At 48.3% G+C, this 18,656-nt stretch overlaps 1 protein-coding gene across 2 annotated transcripts in view; it reads right to left on the reverse strand.

Moving 5' to 3' along the window:
* The window catches only part of DEAF1 (DEAF1 transcription factor), a 49,796-nt gene that overhangs the window by 15,132 nt on the left and 16,008 nt on the right, over positions 1 to 18,656 (reverse strand). For both annotated transcript variants that reach the window (XM_073658664.1, XM_073658663.1), the window contains exons 4-8: positions 10,239 to 10,379; positions 9,913 to 10,052; positions 8,482 to 8,547; positions 4,741 to 4,867; positions 2,063 to 2,191 (exon numbers count right to left, since the gene is read on the reverse strand). In XM_073658664.1, coding sequence (XP_073514765.1) covers positions 2,063 to 2,191; positions 4,741 to 4,867; positions 8,482 to 8,547; positions 9,913 to 10,052; positions 10,239 to 10,379 — 603 coding nt within the window. The remainder of the gene's footprint in view (positions 1 to 2,062; positions 2,192 to 4,740; positions 4,868 to 8,481; positions 8,548 to 9,912; positions 10,053 to 10,238; positions 10,380 to 18,656) is intronic.

Genomic DNA, 18,656 nt, shown 5'->3' on the forward strand with positions numbered 1-18,656 from the left:
GTCAGCACACATCGCTTAGTAACCCGCTGTTTATCATGGTTACCACTCTGCTACGGTGAGAGGTAACCTCCCGCTCACCGTAGCAGGCTCGTAACCATGATAAACAGCGGGTTACTAGGTGAGCGTGTGCCCCTAGTAACCCGCTGTTTATCATGGTTACCAGCCTGCTCCTGCTGAAGCAGGAGCAGGCTGGTAACCAGGAGCAGGACATCGTGGAAAGATTCTTTCCACGATATCGCTGCTCCCCTGATCGCTGGTGAGCCTGCCTGTTTGACAGCTCACCAGCGATCACATAGCGACGCAGCAACGATCCCTGACAGGTCGTATCGTTGTCAGGATCACTGTAGCTTCGCTATGTGTGACGGGGCCTTTAGTTTTTGGAGTGTGGGAGGAAACCGGAGAACCCGCAGGAAACCCACGCAAACACGGGGAGAACATACAACCTCCTTGCAGATGTTGTCCTTGGTGGGATTTGAACCCAGGACCCCAGCGCTGCAAGGCTGCAGTACTAACCACTGAGCCACTGTGCTGCCCTATTTTGAACAGTTTCTGCTCCAAACACTCAGCAAAAATAATTTTTTATGAGGCAGTCAAACGTTTTCAAGTGGAAACTGCTTCAGGAAGCTCATTTTTTGTTTTTGGAGGAGTTGTTTGTTTCTCTTAAGTGGTATTATAGCGTTTTTGAACAATTTTGGGAGAGTTTTTTTTCTTCTGAAGCATTACTTGAAACCTTTTGACTGGTAAAAGACAACTTTGGAGCTGATTCCATCAGGAGACGCTTCAAAGGAGTAACTTGCACTTTCTTTTCCCCGGCATTTTGGGAAAAAAACGCAAAACCAACTGAACATATGAACAGCAAAGTGGTTTAAAAACACTAGAACTGCGAAAGGGGTCATAATGACCCCTTGCCTATTTTTCTTTAATAATTTATTCAGTTTTTCACTATTTTCCTCCAAGTCACTTTTATTTATTTTTTGTTGTCTTAACAATAGGTATGGCAATCTACAAAAGATATTTTTTTTCGTTCTATAAAAAAGAATTCTAACGGTTCTAAAAAATTATATTATTAGCGGTTCTAGTGTTAACAACAGAAATTAAAAGGAAGTCTTTGCTCACTAATGAGCTGCATCTTATGATGTAAATGAAATAAGTCACAAGTTGCAGACACAAAAGTTGGCCATACACACTAGACCACACATATATCTAATGTTACTGGCGGCCGTTGGACAACTGTTTGTTCATTAATTTTCCATTTAACCCCTTAATGACCGCCAATATGACTTAAAACTGATCTGCGATATAAGAGACTAGCATACTAGCAGAGACTAGCATACTAGCAGAGACTAGCATCCTTTTTAAAATGGTATCACTTTTGGATGGTTTCCAATATATAGGACCCCCAAAGTCCTTTCAAAATTGAATAGTTCCCTAAAAAAAATAAGTTTTGTAAATGTCCTTGAAAAAAAAAATGAAAAATTACTGCTATATTTTTAAACCTTCTAAAATGTTAACAAAATAAAACAACATTTTATAAATGGTGCAGATGTAAAGCAGACAGGAGGGAAATGTGATTTATTAATATTTTTGTGTGGTATGACTGTCTGGATTAAAGGGATAGTCATTCAAAGTTTGAAAATTGCTAATTTTTTAAAATTTTTGTCACAATTCTGATATTTTTATAAATAAACACAAAACATATCAAACTATGTTTACCACTATCATAAACTATAATGTGTCATGAAATAACAATCTCAAGATCAATGGGATATGTCGAAGCATTCCAGAGTTACTACAGCATAAAGTGACACATGTCACATTTAAAAAATTTGGCTTTGTAATTAAAGGGGTTATCCCAGTCATACAATATTGATAACCTAACATGTGGGTAGATCAGAGTGGTGGGGGGTCCGACAACTTGCACCCCCCCCCCCGATCAGTTGTTAGGTCCAGGGGCGGCTGGATGTAAACACTGAATGGAGGTGCACTGTGCAGCGCCCGTCACTGTGCAGAGGCCACTGGTAGGAGTGCCGGGTGTCGGACCCTGGTGTAACGTGCTCCTCACCTGCTGCTCCGCTGTAGTCATCCCCCTGTGGAGGACTGTCGGTCAGTATAGTAGTCGCCTCAGCAGTGACCTCCCTCTCAAACGTCAGTGCATCTGTGGCCGTGATCTGTCCGGACGAGGAGACGGTAACTGCAAACAGAAAGGATCGGCGATGTGACAGGAATAGTTGTAAAAGGCCGGACTAGATATTGACAGGACAATTAGGTGAGGAGATAAGGGAGCTAACTGCACACACAGAGATGGTCGGGAAACGTGTGGATTCAAACGTTGGTTTTTTTAGCCACATTTTTCAACATTGGAGCAAAAATTATACAATTCTGCCGGGGTTGTGGCGAAAAAAAAGCAAAGTGCTGCAATGTGTGTACGGAGCCTTAAAGCATACACTATATGGATAAAAGTAATGGATACACATCTTCTCATTGAATTCAGGTGTTTTGTACAGCCCCATTGCCTCCAGTGTATAACATCCAGCCCCTTACCCCCCCCCCCCCCTCCCAGTATATAACTTCCGGCCCCTCGCCCCCCGGGGTATAACATCCAGCCCTCTCTTCACAGTGTATTATATCCGACCTCTCGCCCCCCAGTGTATAACATCTGGCCCCTCACCCCCTCTCCGGTGTATAACATCCGGCCCCTCGCCCCCCAGTTGTTATGTTCTGCTACCAGAGCTAAGGAAAGAGAGGAGATCTGTCCCTACGATAGAACTCAGCTGAATCCCTACGATGTAACAGGGAACCTGATCCTGCGATCAGACCTGCTAAAGTCCTAAGCTAGTCTGTACGGAGACCTATAGATGTGGGGAAGGAATCCCTACAAGTACTAAGGACTGGGAGGAAAATGAGACACCTCCTAACAGAAATAGTAGCAGACAGACGAACAAACAAAATATATAGAACATAGAGGTCAGTAGACCAAGCAAACTAACAGAGTTAGATACTGAGCACAGGCTAGCTAGAAAGTAGTTATACAATGAAGTCCAGCAAAGCCAGAAGGGCGGAGCAGGATTAAATAGGCCAACAAGGTCATGTGACCAGCAAAGGAAAAAACCTAAGAGCAAGGTTCTAACACCAGTGTATATTATTCACCCCCCCTCAGTGTATAATATCCAGCCCCTCGCCCCCGGTGTATAACATCCAGCCCTCTTTCCCCAGTGTATAACCTCCGGCCCCTCAATCCCCGGCCCTGGTGTATAACATCCAGCCCTCGCCCCCCAGTGTATGACCTCTGGCCCCTCGCTCCCCAGTGTAAGACCTCTAGCCCCTCGCCCCCCCCAGTGTATAACCTCCAGCCCCCCAGTGTATGACCTCTAGCCCCTCGCCCCCCAGTGTATAACCTCCGGCCCCTCGCCCCTCAGTGTATGACCTCTAGCCCCTCGCCCCCCAGTGTATAACCTCCGGCCCCCCAGTGTATGACCTAAGGCCCCTCGCCACCCAGTGTATAACCTCCAGCCCCTCGCCCCCCAGTGTATAACCTCCGGCCCCTCGCCCCCTAGTGTATAACCTCCGGCCCCTCGCGCCCCAGTGTATAACCTCCGGCCCCTCGCTCCCCAGTGTATGACCTCTAGCCCCTCGCCCCCCAGTGTATGACCTCTAGCCCCTCGCCCCCCAGTGTATAACCTCCAGCCCCTCAACCCCCAGCCCTGGTGTTTAACATCCAGCCCCTTGCCCCCGGTTTATAACATACAGCCCCTCGCCCCCAGTGTATAACATCCAGCCCTCGCCCCCCAGTGTATGACCTCCGGCCCCTCGCTCCCCAGTGTATGACCTCTAGCCCCTCGCCCCCAGTGTACAACCTTCGGCCCCCCAGTGTATGACCTCTAGCCCCTTGCCCCCCCAGTGTATAATATCCAGCCCCTCAACCCCCAGCCCTGGTGTATAACATCCAGCCCCTTGCCCCCGGTTTATAACATACAGCCCCTCGCCCCCAGTGTTTAACATCCAGCCCTCGCCCCCCAGTGTATGACCTCCGGCCCCTCGCTCCCCAGTGTATGACCTCTAGCCCCTCGCCCCCAGTGTACAACCTTCGGCCCCCCAGTGTATGACCTCTGGCCCCTCGCCCCCCAGTGTAAGACCTCAAGCCCCTCGCCCCCGCAGTGTATAACCTCCAGCCCCCCAGTGTATGACCTCTGGCCCCTCGCCCCCCAGTGTATAACCTCCAGCCCCTCGCCCCCCAGTGTATAACCTTCGGCCTCTCGCCCCCCAGTGTATAACCTCCAGCCCCTCGCGCCCCAGTGCATAACCTCCGGCCCCTCGCGCCCCGGAGAATAATATACAGCCCCTCACCCCCCCGGTCCATGTATTGTGAGTCATGAGCAGTGGGTCTGGTAACATTCGTTTTGTTAGATGTCACATTCACATGGAATTAATAGAAAAAGAGTGTTTACAGCTCAGAGTTAGTGAGCGGGAAAGGTCTATGTAGAGAAATGCCCTGCACCCTGTGGATCTCCAGCTATTGTGGGACTACAAATCCCAGAAAAGAAGAAAACCTGTAAAACCAGAGACTGACATGTAGTAGGGCCTTGTACCAAAGGGAGTGATGATGTATTGAATCCCGGGAGAATAGTAATAAAGGCTGCAGCGTTACAAACAAGCACTGAGCGGATTCTCTACATTCTTGTTCCTCTCCTGATGCCCCAAGGTTAAGAGCTTTCCCCACCCGAGTCTTTCTTTGGTCCTTACAGGTGGTTTCTGCTGTCGCTGGGAGGAGGCTGATGTTTTTGCTTTGGTCTTTTTTGCCGGAGCCGACTGACATCTCTCCTTCCTTTTTCCGGCGCTTGTAAGGAATGAACAGACGGACGGGGCCACTCTGTAAGTGCGGAAGTGACACAGCGGAGGTTACTTTATCATGCAAAATGGTGACGTTCTCATGGTTGTCAAATTCTATAAGAGGTGGTCCGAATGGATTACTGATGAGCACAAGCTCGTTACTTGAGTTTTCCGAGGGTACTCGGGTACGCAGAGTATCGCGGGTGCTCAAGTGACATGTTCGAGTCCCCGCAGCCGCATGTTTCAACAGCCACAAAACATGTGGGGATTGCCCGTGTTTGTCAGGCAATCCCTGCATGTTTTATGGCTGTCGAAACATGAGGCTGCGGGGACTCGAAAATGTCACTCGAGCACCCATGATACTCTGTGCATACCGAGCACCCTCGGCAAACTCGAGTATCGAACACTTGCGCTCATCACGGACAACTTCCTCTTGCCTCCGCGATTCTTTATCTTATTAACCGGCCTGGGGCGACGTCACATGTGTGACACGCCGCAATGATGACAAGCCAGGACGGCTAATCAAAAGAAGAGCCACAGAGGTAACAGGCGGGTCTCGAGGCTCCCGTCCAGCGGTCACAGACTACTTGGCTGATGGACCAACTCTTTTAAGTCAACTTTCATGAAAAAAATTTTTAACAGTTCATAGAGACATATCCGAAATTTTGATCAGTGGGTATCTGGGAACTGCATCCAAAACTGATAGAGGAAGGACCGCTCTTCCAAGATCCCTCTCTCCTCATTGGCTGAAGATGGGCTCCTGGACGTCCTGTTGAGCCGGTCTTCAGTCCGGAGAGAAGTCATCGGCTCAGTCCTGCTGCCCCTCCATGTAAGCGATCAGTTGTGAACTCCGCACCCGTATGCCACTGATCAAAGTAGATGACATAATTAACGTTTTTGCTAAAATAAACATTTTTATTGTTTTATTTCTTTTTTACAACAGGTCTAAAATTCTGTGATTTTTATGGTCTTAAAGGGGTTTTCCAGGTTTACATTTTTTTATAGCATAGGCATCCTGAGAGTAAAAATATCAAAATCAGCTTTACTTTTCCCCTTCTCCTTCAGCACTATCTCTCCATTGCTGCCCAAAGTCCTTATTGGCAGCCAATCACTGGACTAGACGTCTTGTCTAGATCGGCATGGCTGCCAAGTCCAGTGACTTTCTGCAGTGGTCATGAGCTGTAGCTGTGATGTCACCAGAATAACAAAATCAGCTTTACTTTCCCCCTGCCACCCCAGCTCTGACATTGCAATGGCTGTGATATCACAAACACAGATCGTGAAAGCTGCAGCCAATCATTAGTCTTGGGGTCTTGTCTAAATCGGCATGGTCGCTGAGCTTGGTAATTGGCTGCAGCAGTCATGAGCTGTAATGTCACCAGAAAACAAAATCAGCTATCTTCCCACCTGACGCTCCAGCGCTGCCTCTCTGATGCTGCCCGCAGTCCTTATTGATATTGCAGTAGCCATGGCATCACGAGTACAGCTCTTGACCGCTGCAGCCAGTCACTGGACTCAAGAAATCGTCTACATGGGCATGGCCGCTAAGCCCGGTGACTTGCTGCAGCAGTCATGAGAAGTCGTTGTGATGTCAAAGAAGACCTGGGTCAGCAGTGGACAGGCAGCGCTGGAGCGACTGGGGTAAGTGATGGCGATTTTGGTATTTTGACACTCTGGATGCCTTTGCCATAAATAATGTGTAAAATATAGGTAGTGAGCGATACACGGGAAAGCAGAGAATAAAAGAAATCAAGTAACATCCACAATGGAGTACTAGGCAGTGTTTTGCAGGCTGCGCTCTCTTTTTCTGCCATCATTTTTTGCAGGTGACAGCTCACAAAACATAGAATTATAAATGCCAGAGGACATTGGAAACTAGAATTCTCCTTCACCAACTTGCATCGCTAATTAGGAGTATGAGACGACAAGACGAGGTGGCCGAATCAGCAATACTCCTAATGCCTCCGAGATCTGGAGGAGAGACTGACATTGCTTGTGAAGGAAAAGCACCGAGACAAATGCTACGGACCTCTCCGGCGAGGCACGGAAAGAAAACCTGACAAATCAGCAAAACGCCATCCCCCCGAGAGCGCAGGAGAGTTCACGCACTTCACACTGCGAAAATATCACACTCCGATGATCTTGGATTATTCCACTTCGGACAATCAGAAGTACAATTTTTTAGTGCACATTGTAGAAATTAAAGGGGTATTCCTCCTCGTAAAGTCATGGCGCATTACTAAGATATTCCATCACTTTCTGATTGGTGACGGTTCGACTTCTGGAACCCCCATCAATCCTGAGAATGAGTCAATTCAGCGACGCCGTCCTCAGTTTTTCTTGCACAGAGGTTCCTTGAATGAACCTGTGCGACAGTTCCCTTGCGCAACAGTTCTGTTGCTCAACAGTTCCCCCTGCGCAACAGTTCCCCCTGCGCAACAGTTCCCCCTGCGCAACAGTTCCCCCTGCGCAACAGTTCCCCCTGCGCAACAGTTCCCCCTGGACGGCATGCAGCACCTCTGCGCAAGAAAAACTGTGAAGACACCGCATCCCTAAATTAGCCCACCAACTCCTATAGTCTCAGAGGTGACCCCCCAAGGAACAGAAAATGATTGCACACCCTAGCAATACATCATCACTTTACGAGAGAAAAGTGCTGAATTCAAGGGGAATGCCCAAAATGGCTAACCATAAAGCTTCATTCACACATCAGTATTTGTATGCCAAAACCAGGAGTGTCTCCAAAACACAGAACAGGTGTCAGTCTTTCAATTATAGTTTTTCTCTACAAGTTTCACTCCTGGTTTTGGCATATATACACTGATGCAACATACTAAAGTGTGAACAAGGTCTTAAGGACACATGGACATCAGGGAATAAGGGCCCTACTCTAATAGCCAAAGAAAAGAGTCTCTATAAAAAGTTTCTCCACTCTGGTGGACTTAAAGGGGTTTTCCAGTTTTGTAAAAAACTCTAATCCCTCAACTGATTTTTGTTTAGAAGAAAAAAAAAGATCTTTACTCCCCCAACCCAGGTCCACCACAGAGTCTCTATTGTTGTTTTGGTGTCTTTTATTATCTGCAGTGCTGATGTCACATCAGCCAATAACTGAGCTCAGCGACTGCCTGAATCGACGGCACATACCACTCAAGAATCGCTTATCTCACTGATTGGCTGCAGCGCTGTTGAGACTCAGCGCTGGAGCTGGGGAGGGTGAGTAAAGAATAGTTTGTTTTGTTTTTTTGACACTGGAATACCGGGGTTTTCTCAAAATGGAAACCTTCTTATAGCTTTCCTTAGTGAACACAACTGATCACCAAACACTTTGCCAGCCGGACTCGCGGTCTGTACCTTTCCTGCTGCTATTCTGTGCGGTAAGAAGGATTGGGAAGCTATGATGATGCCCACCAGGACATTGTGAGACCCCACAGATCTGTAAATGGTCGCCTGCAGCAGGATGAGTGAAATCATCTTCAGTGAAGGACCAGCACATTTTGGGAATGGGAAGTGGAGCCTAATGGAAGTGTGAAATGAGGACAAGGGCGAGTACCAGGAGTAATAAACTCCAACAATTACATATTCATATAATTTAGGGGCAAATAAAAAGAAAAAGCAGACTCCCTGCTGTCACGTTACAATCTGACCCATCCTTACCAGGCTGAGGTCATCACAGCAGGCGGCACAGGTGCAGGACGCAGCGTGAGGGGTGAGCAGGCCGTCCTGGAAATACAAGAGGATGAGCCCTCAGTTACAGTCATCATGTCGTAAATCACTTCCCTAAAATAAAAATCCTTCTGGTAAAGTCCTAGAAAGCAGATAGACAATGCCGGACCATGCGGGGGGCCGAATGTGAAGCATAAATATGTTGCGCTCAAACGATGATCATGGAGCGATCTGTAAGTGTGCAATGGATGCCATCGTTCTTTCCAGCACCAGTGCTGTTTACACAGGATGGCGCCGCCGAGAACGATGACTACGGAGAAATCTGTAATAGATCTGTAATTGATCGCTAAGTGTGCATTGGCAGCCATAAGTGTGCAATGGCTGCCATCGTTCTCTCCAGCACCAGTGCTGTTTACACAGGATGGCGCGCCGCCGAGAATGATGACTATGGAGCAATCTGTAATAGATCTGTAATCGATCGCTCAGTGTGCATTGGCTGCCATAAGTGTGCAATGGCTGCCATCGTTCTCTCCAGCACCAGTGCTATTTACACAGGATGGCGCCCCGCCGAGAACGATGACCACAGAGAGATCTGTAATCAATTGCTAAGTGTGCAATGGTTGCCATTGTTCTCGCCAGCAAGAGTGCTGTTTACACAGGTCGGCAGGTCGCTGAGAAGGATGACCATGGAGAGATCTGTAATTGATTGCTAAGTGTGCAATGGTTGCCATTGTTCTCGCCAGCAAGAGTGCTGTTTACACAGGTCGGCACGTCGCTGAGAACGGTGACCACGGAGTGATCTGTAATCGATTGCTCAGTGCTGATTGGCTGCCATTGTTCTTGCCAGCGCAAGTGCTGTTTACACAGGTCAACGCGCCGCTGAGAACGATGATATTTTGCGCTGCGCAAAAGATTATTTCACCCGAGTACTTTGCTCGCTCGTCATAGAGCTGTTCATGCTGGTAACATGGATGACTTCGTTGCTCTGATTAGAAATTAGTGGGTGCCGGACCTGATGGTGATTGCAGCTGACAGAGAGAAAAACGAGGGGAGTTGACGGCACAACCGACTGGATAAAAATATAAGTTTATCGAATCAAGTTAAAAGTCCATTAAAAGTTTTTTGACTTTTAATGGACTTTTAACTTGATTCGATAAACTTATATTTTGTATCCAGTCGGTTGTGCAAGAAATTAAGGTGCTGTACTATAAATACAAGTCAGCGGCCTCAGGATAATGGATAACTTGCTGAGACCCCACTGGTCCTGTGAGTGGGGCTCTGCAGCCCCATGTTTGTATTAAACAGGTGTGAACGCGTATCGTCAGGTACATGGGGCTGTAACGTCATCAGCGTTTGCCTCCATAGCAGAAGTGACAGCCCCTTTAAACACTACATCGGATAAGGTTCGGTGATAATGGTTACCTGGATCAGACACTGCAGGGGTCTTCCTGCATAGCGGATGCTTCTCTTCCAGTCCTTGCTGCTCGCTCTGCCCGCGATGGCCTCAAACTCCGTCGGCGTGTACCAGCCATCCGAGTGCTTCACGCAGCGGCCTCTGCCCCCTGTCAGGTCACACACATACATTGCAGGGGGACACTGTCCTGAGCCCATGAGGACCCCCACAGCTGGCCAACAACTCTCATCAGGACCAAGTCTTAGCGCCACCGTCTTAACCCTTTAATATTCAACTATAGAAAAAAAATAAGATAGAACCGGACTGAACTCTGGAGTCCTGTAACCCAACGTACCGGATCCCAAGCGGTTCTTGTACAGGATGCCGCTGATATTACGACACCTCACAGGTACCTCGTTGTCATAGGCGGAGGGGTCCCAGCTGTACCTGGTGCCATCTTTGTCTGATCCAGGGGACGGCGAGGAGGGCGACTCATCTGAGGAAAAGGCGGAAAGAGGAAGAGGAAGATCTGTGATCTAATGTATCTGCTGACTGTCTTTCTATTTTCTACCATTGTTAGCTCTGCTGAATACTATATGCCTGAGGTAGTCTACAATCCGCCTCATTACAGGCTGCTCTGTCTCACCATGGGCAGCAGCGTGGCTCAGTGGTTAGCACTAGTGTTGAGCGAGCATGCTCGACACTGCTCAGTACTCGCCCGGGCATCACGCTACTCGGGATGTTCGGCGAGCACTGAGCATTTCCGGGTTACTCGGGCGGGAGCTCGGGTCTCCGCCCTGCATGTTTGGCGCTCTTTATAGAGCCAATGAACATGCAGGGATTGCCAGCCAGTCACTGTAATGCCGCAGCCATGTTGGTTGTGGGCATTACATTGATTGGCTGGCCGCACAGCGTCACCTCGAGTATTTAAAACCGGGCGCCACCATCTTGGACACAGACGGCTGGGATCAGACAGTGTAGGGACAGCGCTGCTGAATTAGGGAGAGATATATACTGCGAAATAGTTAGTGTAGGGTCTGTAAAGGCTGCCAGATCAAACAAACAGTCCTTCTCAGGACTAATATCCATCCCAGATATCAGGCAGGCAGGCAGGCTGTATAGGAGACGCAGTGGTTACACCAGCAAACGCTGCATTACAGTCCTCTGTGCTCCTGTTGCTGAAATTGCTGGACTTAGCTCCAGGTCTCGGGGGCCAGGAAAAATCCTTTTTTTTTTCCTCCTTCACGCTGGACAAATACCCGTCTTATTAACCTTTTGGTGTCCCCCTCCCCCCCCCAAAAAAAAACTGATTTTTCAGTCACAAATATATCTGTTGAAAATAGTCTGGTGTAGGCCAGAGAAACATAAGTGTGGTTTTGCAGTTCCACGGGTCAAACCTCTGTATTATCCTGCTTTTGGGCCATTTGTATCTAAAAAAAAACAGTTTGAGTGTGTCGCTCACTGTTCATATATATATTTAAAAAAGTCTGGTATACACCAGTAAATTATAACTGTGGTTTTGCTGTTCCACGGTAAAAAATCTCTATTATCCTGCTTTTGGCATTTTTTGCCGTAAAAAAAAACTAATAGTGTCTCCCTGATTTTTCAGACACAAATATATCTGTTGAAAATAGTCTGGTGTAGGCCCGAGAAATAGAAGTGTGGTTTTGCAGTTCCACGGGTCAAATCTCTGTATTATCCTGCTTTTGGCATTTTATGCCGTAAAAAAAAAACTAATAGTGTCTCCTGATTGTTCAGAAACAAATATATCTGTTGAAAATAGTCTGGTGTAGGCCCGAGAAATAGAAGTGTGGTTTTGCAGTTCCACGGGTCAAATCTCTGTATTATCCTGCTTTTGGCATTTTTTGCCGTAAAGAAAAACTAATAGTGTCTCCCTGATTTTTCAGACACAAATATATCTGTTGAAAATAGTCCGGTGTAGGCCCGAGAAATAGAAGTGTGGTTTTGCAGTTCCACGGGTCAAATCTCTGTATTATCCTACTTTTGGCATTTTTTGCCGTAAAGAAAAACTAATAGTGTCTCCCTGATTTTTCAGACACAAATATATCTGTTGAAAATAGTCTGGTGTAGGCCAGAGAAACAGAAGTGTGGTTTTGCAGTTCCACGGTTCAAACCTCTGTATTATCCACTTTTGGGCCATTTGTATCTAAAAAAAAACAGTTTGCGTGTCTCGCTCACTGTTCAGCCGCAAATATAGCTATTTAAAATTGTCTGGTATACCCCAGTAAACAATAACTGTGGTTTTGCCATTCCACGGTAAAAAATCTCTATTATTCTCCCTGATTGTTCAGATTGTTTAAAAGAGTCGGGTGTAGGCCAGAGAAATAGAACTGTGGTTTTCCTCTTCCACGCTTCTAATCTACTTTCTATTACCCTTTTTCCATTGATAGTGCGAGTGTAAGCTATTTTACTTCCTTTACAATGGGCAAGGCGCGGGGCAAGGGACGTGGAACTGGACATTCTGGTGATGGTGCGTGCAGAGGACGGGGCCGTGGCCAAGGTGAAAATGTGCCACAACCAACAGCCACATCTTCTCACTCCCACTTCTTGACCGAACAACACCAGTATTGCGAACTGATCAGTGTGAACAGGTTATTAATTGGATAGCAGATAATACTTCCAGTTACCTGGGCACCACCACCTCCAGTCTGTCTTCCACACGGTCAACTCTTAGTAGCCGTGAGTCTCGACCGCATACTCCTCCTCACCCTGATGCTCCTTCCTCCCACCATGCCGAGTGTCGTCAGACAGCAACTGATCCCACACTTGGACACTCTGAAGAGCTGTTCACTGGTCCATTTCCAGATTTGTGCCCCTCACCTGCTCCGCTTGAAGTGGTGGAAGAGGAGATCCCATGTAGCGATGCCCAAATATTTGAACAGCCAAGGCCACAGGAAGACGACGCTGGCAATTTGTCACAAGAGGTGGACGATGACGAGACAAAATTGCCAGGAAGTGAGGAGGAGGATCGTGGTGTGCAAGTGGAAGAGGAGGAGGTGGTGGATGATCTAGTAACTGACCCAGCGTGGCAGGAGGACATGCAGAGTGAGGCCAGCAGCACACAGGGGGAGGGAGGCAGAGTACCCCAACAGGCAGGAAGAAGCAGCGTGGTGGCCGCACACAGAAGGCAGGCAACAGTTCCCCGTAACACCAACACGAGGACGTTGCCAGTACAACCTGTAGGTCTTCCAGAGTCTGGAATTTTTTTAAAGACTCTGCTGATAACCACAAAAAGGCCGTTTGTACCACCTGCCATGCTAGCATCAGCAGGGTTGACAAAACTACCAGCCTGACCACCACCAGCATGATCAGGCACATGGCAGCAAAGCACCCAACTTTGTGGAGTGAACCCCAGGGTCCACGACCAGTGTCAGCAGGTGTGACCAGGGTCAGCGGGTGTCACCACTGCTTCTTCCGCTGTTGTGCGTGCAATAGAACCCCCCTGTTGTGTGTGCAAGGCAATCCCCTGTCCATACTGCATGCAAAGATGCCCCCTCCTCTCAGTCTTCACTTGTTATGGCAGTTTCTCAAGAAACAGCATCAACGTCCACATCCCACCGCAGCGTTCAATTGTCCATATCCCAGACCTTTGAACGAAAGCGGAAATTCGCAGCCAACGCCCCACAGGCCACAGTCCTAAATTCGCACATTTCACGACTGCTTGCGTTGGAAATGCTGCCTTTTAGGCTGGTGGAGACGGAATCCTTCCGCAACCTTAATGGCGGTGGCCGTCCCTCGGTACTCGGTCCCCAGCCGACACTATTTTGTCCGGTGTGCCATCCCCGCACTACACAAGCACGTGTCCCAAAACATCTGCCGCGCCCTCAACAACGCAGTTACTGGGAGATTCCACCTGACAACGGACACGTGGACAAGTGCTTGTGGCCAGGGATGGTACATCTCCCTGACGGCACACTGGGTAAACATAGTGGAAGCCGGGACCCAGTCGGACCTTGGGAGGGAACACATCCTCCCCACACCGAGGATTAAGGGCCCTGTCATTCAGAGTTGCCCCCACAGTGTACAGCTCCTGCGCATCTTCCTCCTCCTCCTGTTCAGCCTCAATCTCAGATATCACATCAGTTACAAGCTGGAAGCACTGCAGTACTGCCTCCGCCAAGCGGCAACAGGCTGTGCTGAAACTCATAAGCTTAGGTGAGGAACCTCACACTGCTTGTGAGTTGTGGACAGCTGTGAAAGAGCAGGCAGATCTGTGGCTGAGACCGCTGAACCTACATCCAGGCATGGTCATGTGTGACCACGGCCGTAACCTGGTGGCGGCTCTGAGGCGAGGCGAGATCACACACGTACCATGCCTGGCTCATGTGCTTAACCTCGTGGTTCAGCGGTTTCTTAAATCGTACCCCGAGTTGCCAGATCTGATCGTCAAAGTACGCCGCCTGTCAGCTCATTTTCGCAAGTCGGCTACAGCTTCCGCCGCCCTTGCTGTGTTGCAGCAGCGTTTGCAGCTTCCGTCACACCGACTGGTGTGTGATGTCCCCACACGTTGGAACTCTACCCTCCACATGTTGCAAAGGATTTGTGAGCAGAAGAGAGCAGTTGTGGAGTACCAGCTGCAACAAGGCAGTCGATATTCAGGTCAGACTCCACACATAAGACCTCAGGAGTGGACCTGGATGTCTGACATATGTACCATCTTGACAAACTTTGACGAGTCCACCAAGATGGTGAGTGGCGATGACGCCATCATTAGAATCAGCATTCCACTTGTCTGTCTTTTACAACGCTCTCTGCAGAGAATTAAAGAGGAGGCATTGCAGCTAGAGTATGATGAGATGGATCAAGAAGCCGTAGCGGTCGATTATACACAGCCCAGCCTCATCTCATCCCAACGTGCATTGGTGGACAATGAGGGAGAGGAGGAGGAAGAACAGGAGCTGGTATCATGCGCTGTAGACGGTAGTACCTATACAACTGTCATACCGTCAGTTCAGCGTGTGTGGCCTGAGGACAGGGGGGGGGGGGGAGGAGGAGGAGGGGAGCATGGTCAGTTGTCATCTTGGTGAGGACACGGAAGACTTGCCCGTTACCAGTCTGGCACGCATGGCTGACTTTATGTTACGCTGCCTTAACCGTGACCCTCGCGTTGTCAAAATATTGGGTGACAGTCATTACTGGTTGGTGACACTTTTAGACCCCCGCTACAAGGAGAACTTTCACTCTCTTATTCCTGAGGTGGAGAGGTCTACAAAAATGGGGCAGTACCAGAAGGCCCTTGCTGCAGAACTGTTAAAAAAATTCCCATCTGAACACGCTAGCGGCAGAGGTCAAAGTTCGTTGCCCAACCAAGGAGTACATGCGAGAGAGACGCAACTACAATCCAGCAGAGGCAGGGGAACACTGTCAACGTTCTGGGACAGTTTTCTCAGACCCTCCCTTCGGACAGACCCTGAGGGGTACTCTCACAAGGATTGGAAAGTTTCAAAAGATGGTGAGGGAGTACCTTGCCGACCGTACCAGCGTCCTCCGTGATTCCTCTGTGCCTTTTAATTATTGGGTATCCAAGCTGGACACTTGGAATGAACTCGCTCTGTACGCCGTGTGTTTTTAGTGCCGCTGGGGGAATTATAACTGATAAGCGCACTCACCTGTCAACTGACAATGCTGACAAGCTGACCCTTATCAAAATGAAAAAGGGCTGGATTGGGCCGGACTTCTCATCACCACCAAATGACAGCAGAGTAACATAAAGTCAAATCCACTGTGTTATTTCGGGAGGTGTATTCACATGCACAGCTTCACACCCACACATGGGTATACGCTTCCTCATTTCGGCTGTTTTATGTTCTTCTCCTTATCCTTAGCCTCCACCACCACTATACCACCAGGGTGACTGTGGTCCGTGTTGCCATTATTGAAAGTTCTTCCGTCCTTATTTATGTCAGCTTTTGCTTGGAAGGAATAAGCAAAGACTGTGGGAGACCCACTCCCCAATAATGGTAATAATATTTTTAAGATGCTGTACTGTATGGCTCTTGTAAGGGGCATTAAAACCGTCTTGTTAAGCTACTGGGACCTCCACGTCTCTTCCAAGGAGCATTCAAACCGTCTTGTTAAGCTACTGCGACCTCCACCACTTTTCCAAGGGGCATTCAAACCGTCTTGTTAAGTTACTGTGACCTCCACCACTTTTCCACGGGGCATTAAAACCGTCTTGTTAAGCTACTGGGACCTCCACGTCTCTTCTGAGGGGCATTAAAAGTGTCTTGTTAAGCTACTGTGACCTCCACAACTTTTCCAAGGGGCATTAAAACCGTCTTGTTAAGCTACTGGGACCTCCACGTCTCTTCTGAGGGGCATTAAAAGCATCTTGTTAAGCTACTGCGACCTCCACCACTTTTCCGAGGGGCATTAAAACAGTCTTGTTAAGCTACTGGGACCTCCACGTCTCTTCCAAGGGGCATTCAAACCATCTTGTTAAGCTACTGGGACCTCCACGTCTCTTCCAAGGGGCATTCAAACCGTCTTGTTAAGCTACTGTGACCTCCACCACTTTTCCAAGGGGCATTAAAACCGTCTTGTTAAGCTACTGGGACCTCCACGTCTCTTCTGAGGGGCATTAAAAGCGTCTAGTTAAGCTACTGAGACCTCCACCACTTTTCCAAGGGGCATTAAAACCGTCTTGTTAAGCTACTGGGACCTCCACGTCTCTTCTGAGGGGCATTAAAACCGTCCTGTTAAGCTACTGGGACCTCCACATCTCTTCTGAGGGGCATTAAAAGCATCTTGTTAAGCTACTGAGACCTCCACCACTTTTCCAAGGGGCATTAAAACCATCTTGTTAAGCTACTGGGACCTCCACGTCTCTTCTGAGGGGCATTAAAAGCGTCTTGTTAAGCTACTGTGACCTTCACCACTTTTCCAAGGGGCATTAAAACCGTCTTGTTAAGCTACTGGGACCTCCACGTCTCTTCTGATGGGCATTAAAAGCGTCTTGTTAAGCTACTGTGACCTCCACCACTTTTCCAAGGGGCATTCAAACCGTCTTGTTAAGCTACTGTGACCTCCACCACTTTTCCAAGGGGCATTAAAACCATCTTGTTAAGCTACTGGGCCCTCCACGTCTCTTCTAAGGGGCATTAAAAGCGTCTTGTTAAGCTACTGTGACCTCCACCACTTTTCCAAGGGGCATTAAAACGGTCTTGTTAAGCTACTGGGACCTCCACGTCTCTTCTGAGGGGCATTAAAACCGTCTTGTTAAGCTACTGGGACCTCCACGTCTCTTCCAAGGGGCATTCAAACCGTCTTGTTAAGCTACTGGGACCTCCACGTCTCTTCCAAGGGGCATTCAAACCGTCTTGTTAAGCTACTGTGACCTCCACCACTTTTCCAAGGGGCATTAAAACCGTCTTGTTAAGCTACTGGGACCTCCACGTCTCTTCTGAGGGGCATTAAAAGCGTCCTGTTAAGCTACTGGGACCTCCACGTCTCTTCCAAGGGGCATTCAAACCGTCTTGTTAAGCTACTGGGACCTCCACGTCTCTTCCAAGGGGCATTCAAACCGTCTTCTTAAGCTACTGGGACCTTCACGTCTCTTCTGAGGGGCATTAAAAGCGTCTTGTTAAGCTACTGTGATCTCCACCACTTTTACAAGGGGCATTAAAACCGTCTTGTTAAGCTACTGTGACCTCCACGTCTCTTCTGAGGGGCATTAAAAGCATCTTGTTAAGCTACTGTGACCTCCACCACTCTTCCAAGGGGCATTAATACCGTCTTGTTAAGCTACTGGGACCTCCACGTCTCTTCTGAGGGGCATTAAAAGCGTCTTGTTAAGCTACTGTGACCTCCACCACTTTTCCAAGAGGCATTAAAACAGTCTTGTTAAGCTACTGGGACCTCCACGTCTCTTCTGAGGGGCATTCAAACCGTCTTGTTAAGCTACTGTGACCTCCACCACTTTTCCAAGGGGCATTAAAACCGTCTTGTTAAGCTACTGGGACCTCCACGTCTCTTCTGAGGGGCATTAAAAGCGTCTTGTTAAGCTACTGCGACATCCACCACTTTTCCGAGGGGCATTAAAACCGTCTTGTTAAGCTACTGGGATCTCCACGTCTCTTCTGAGGGGCATTAAAAGCGTCTTGTTAAACCACTCTGAACTCCACAGCTCTTCCAATGGCCATTGAAATGTTGTTTTTAATTAACTCTAACCTCCACGACTCTTCGAACGGGCATTGCATTTCCTCCTAATTTTTGGCAGCTTTTGCTTGGAAGGCATAAGCAAAGACTATGGGAGACCCACTCCCCACTAATGGGAATAATATTTTTAAGATGCTATACTCTATGGCTCTTGTAAGGGGCATTAAAAGCGTCTTGTTAAGCTACTTTGACCACCACTTTTCCAAGGGGCATTAAAACCGTCTTTTTAAGCTACTGGGACCTCCACGTCTCTTCTGAGGGGCATTAAAAGCGTCTTGTTAAGCTACTGCGACCTCCACCACTTTTCCGAGGGGCATTAAAACCGTCTTGTTAAGCTACTGGGATCTCCACGTCTCTTCTGAGGGGCATTAAAAGCGTCTTGTTAAGCTACTGTGACCTCCACCACTTTTCCAAGGGGCATTAAAAGCGTCTTGTTAAGCTACTGGGACCTCCACGTCTCTTCTGAGGGGCATTAAAAGTGTCTTGTTAAACCACTCTGAACTCCACAGCTCTTCCAATGGCCATTGAAATGTTGTTTTTAATTAACTCTAACCTCCACGACTCTTCGAACGGGCATTGCATTTCCTCCTAATTT

Source organism: Phyllobates terribilis, unplaced genomic scaffold, assembly GCF_046119375.1.
Source record: "Phyllobates terribilis strain yellow unplaced genomic scaffold, ASM4611937v1 Scaffold_13__5_contigs__length_258822181, whole genome shotgun sequence".
NCBI lineage: Eukaryota > Metazoa > Chordata > Amphibia > Anura > Dendrobatidae > Phyllobates > Phyllobates terribilis.